General features: G+C 42.3%; 1 protein-coding gene across 1 annotated transcript in view; it reads right to left on the reverse strand.

Annotated features, from left to right (window-relative positions):
* Positions 1–1570, reverse strand: part of LOC116401452 (protein WWC3-like) — a 3252-nt gene extending 1682 nt beyond the window's left edge. The window contains exons 1-3 of the mRNA XM_031879859.1: positions 1327–1570; positions 755–904; positions 97–158 (exon numbers count right to left, since the gene is read on the reverse strand). Of these exons, the coding sequence (XP_031735719.1) occupies positions 97–158; positions 755–904; positions 1327–1443 (329 nt within the window). The 5' untranslated portion in view covers positions 1444–1570. The remainder of the gene's footprint in view (positions 1–96; positions 159–754; positions 905–1326) is intronic.
* Between the last annotated feature and the right edge of the window lie 280 nt (positions 1571–1850).

Genomic DNA, 1850 nt, shown 5'->3' on the forward strand with positions numbered 1-1850 from the left:
CCCCCCCCCCCCGGTCTGTGTGTCGCAGAACGAAGACAACAAACACCCCCACACACACACACACACACACACACACACACACACACACTCACTTACTTCTTCTTGGCTTCCTCGTACTGCCAGTTGACTTTGACTTTGTCCACTAAATGCGTGGAATCCTGAGAAGCACAGAGGAACACAAGTGATTAAAGTGCCTTTAAGTTTAACAGAGGTGGATCCGTACTTCAGATGTATGAAGGAGATCCTGCAGATCATCTGCTCATCAACTCAGCAGCTGATTGCTCTTTTAGGTTTTCTGACAAAATTGATACAACTGTGATTTTACTGTAGTTTCAGATTCATCCTCATTGTTATTATCCATCAGAGATCGTTAATGTTTCAGCCCTCATCACCCTCCAGTTACTTTGCTCTGGGCTCAACTTTTAGCCACATTTGTTTACTTTTTTGGGACACTGGCAACATTAAACAAATATGCTGAATCAGCTTTGAGCAGCTGTGGTTGTTCTTATGGATGTTTAGACAAATATCACTGAATACTTTGACGCGGAAGAAAACTTGAAAAACATGATGATTCTGTATAGAAATGAATAATTAGGAAGAAAATGTATTGGAGTAAATCAGACTTTTACTGGGAGAACTTTGAGTCACGCTGAATCTAGAATCAGATCTGTTTGTTTAGATTAGACCTAAAAGGAGATCGAATTCTGACCTCCTCCTCCCTCCTCCTCCTCCTCCCTCCTCCCTCCTCTCCTACCTCTCCCATGATGTCCGTCTGACAGCCGGTGTCACAGTACTGCTGCAGGTTACACGAGTCCCCAGCGGTCCCGGTGCTGTTCGTCACCTCGCCGGCCGAGTCCTGGACGGACAAACTGTTCTGGAAGTTCACCGTCAGCTTCGCTAAGCACTGCGGGAGGAAAAGTGATAAGAATATTAGAAAATATGGGAATACAATAATAATAATACAACATCACTCACGTGTAAAGAGCAACAAAGCGGGACAAACGATGTGCATTTTAAATGATGAAATCTTTGTATAAAGATTGATTTTAACATTTAAAGTGTATGTTCATAAATAGACATGAACAGGAAATGCCTTCGTAGACGTGGAGCGACGATGCGACTGAATCACCGTCTGTCATTCCTCACATATTACTCCTTTATTAATTATTTGCACTGACAGAAATGGTGGTCGCTGACTCAGACGTCTGGAAATGTGTTTTAATGAGAAGACACCGCTGAGACGCAGCAGGACAGCGGCGGCTGACAGACACTAGAGGTCAGCAGAGAACGTCTCTGCGCCTCCTCCTTCAGCGGGGAGGACGGTACCTGGATGAGGTCCTGCCTCTCCTTCTCGCCCGTGCTGATGGATTTCTTGATGCTGCGCAGCTCGCTGAAGATGGCTTGAGCCTCGTCCAGCTTGTAGTTGGTCTGACTGGAGGACATCTTTCTGTCAATCCTGAGACACAGAACACACGCAGTCAGACGTCTGCTGGGAGTTCATGAGGATCTCCTGTTAGCATTAGCATTAGCTATTGTTCCTTTAGCTACATAAACACAACAAAGAAAACTTATTAAATCAAAAATCAAGTACGAAATAGAAACAAAATGTCCATGTTTTTAACAAACAAACTATTATTAATTCTTTATCCAAATAAATATTCATTCTCCTCCAAATGACCTAAAATGATTATTGATTGTTAAACGGCTCGATGTTCTTTTGTTTGATTTCTGATGAAGCTCAAAGTCTGATAAATATTGATGTGTCTGACAGAGACAGTGCACATCTGTACCAGGGTCAGCTGTGATATATATATATATATATATATATATATACATATACATATATATAT

The sequence above is a fragment of the Anarrhichthys ocellatus genome, unplaced genomic scaffold, assembly GCF_004355925.1.
Source record: "Anarrhichthys ocellatus isolate YVR2014 unplaced genomic scaffold, GSC_Weel_1.0 scaffold459, whole genome shotgun sequence".
Lineage (NCBI taxonomy): Eukaryota > Metazoa > Chordata > Actinopteri > Perciformes > Anarhichadidae > Anarrhichthys > Anarrhichthys ocellatus.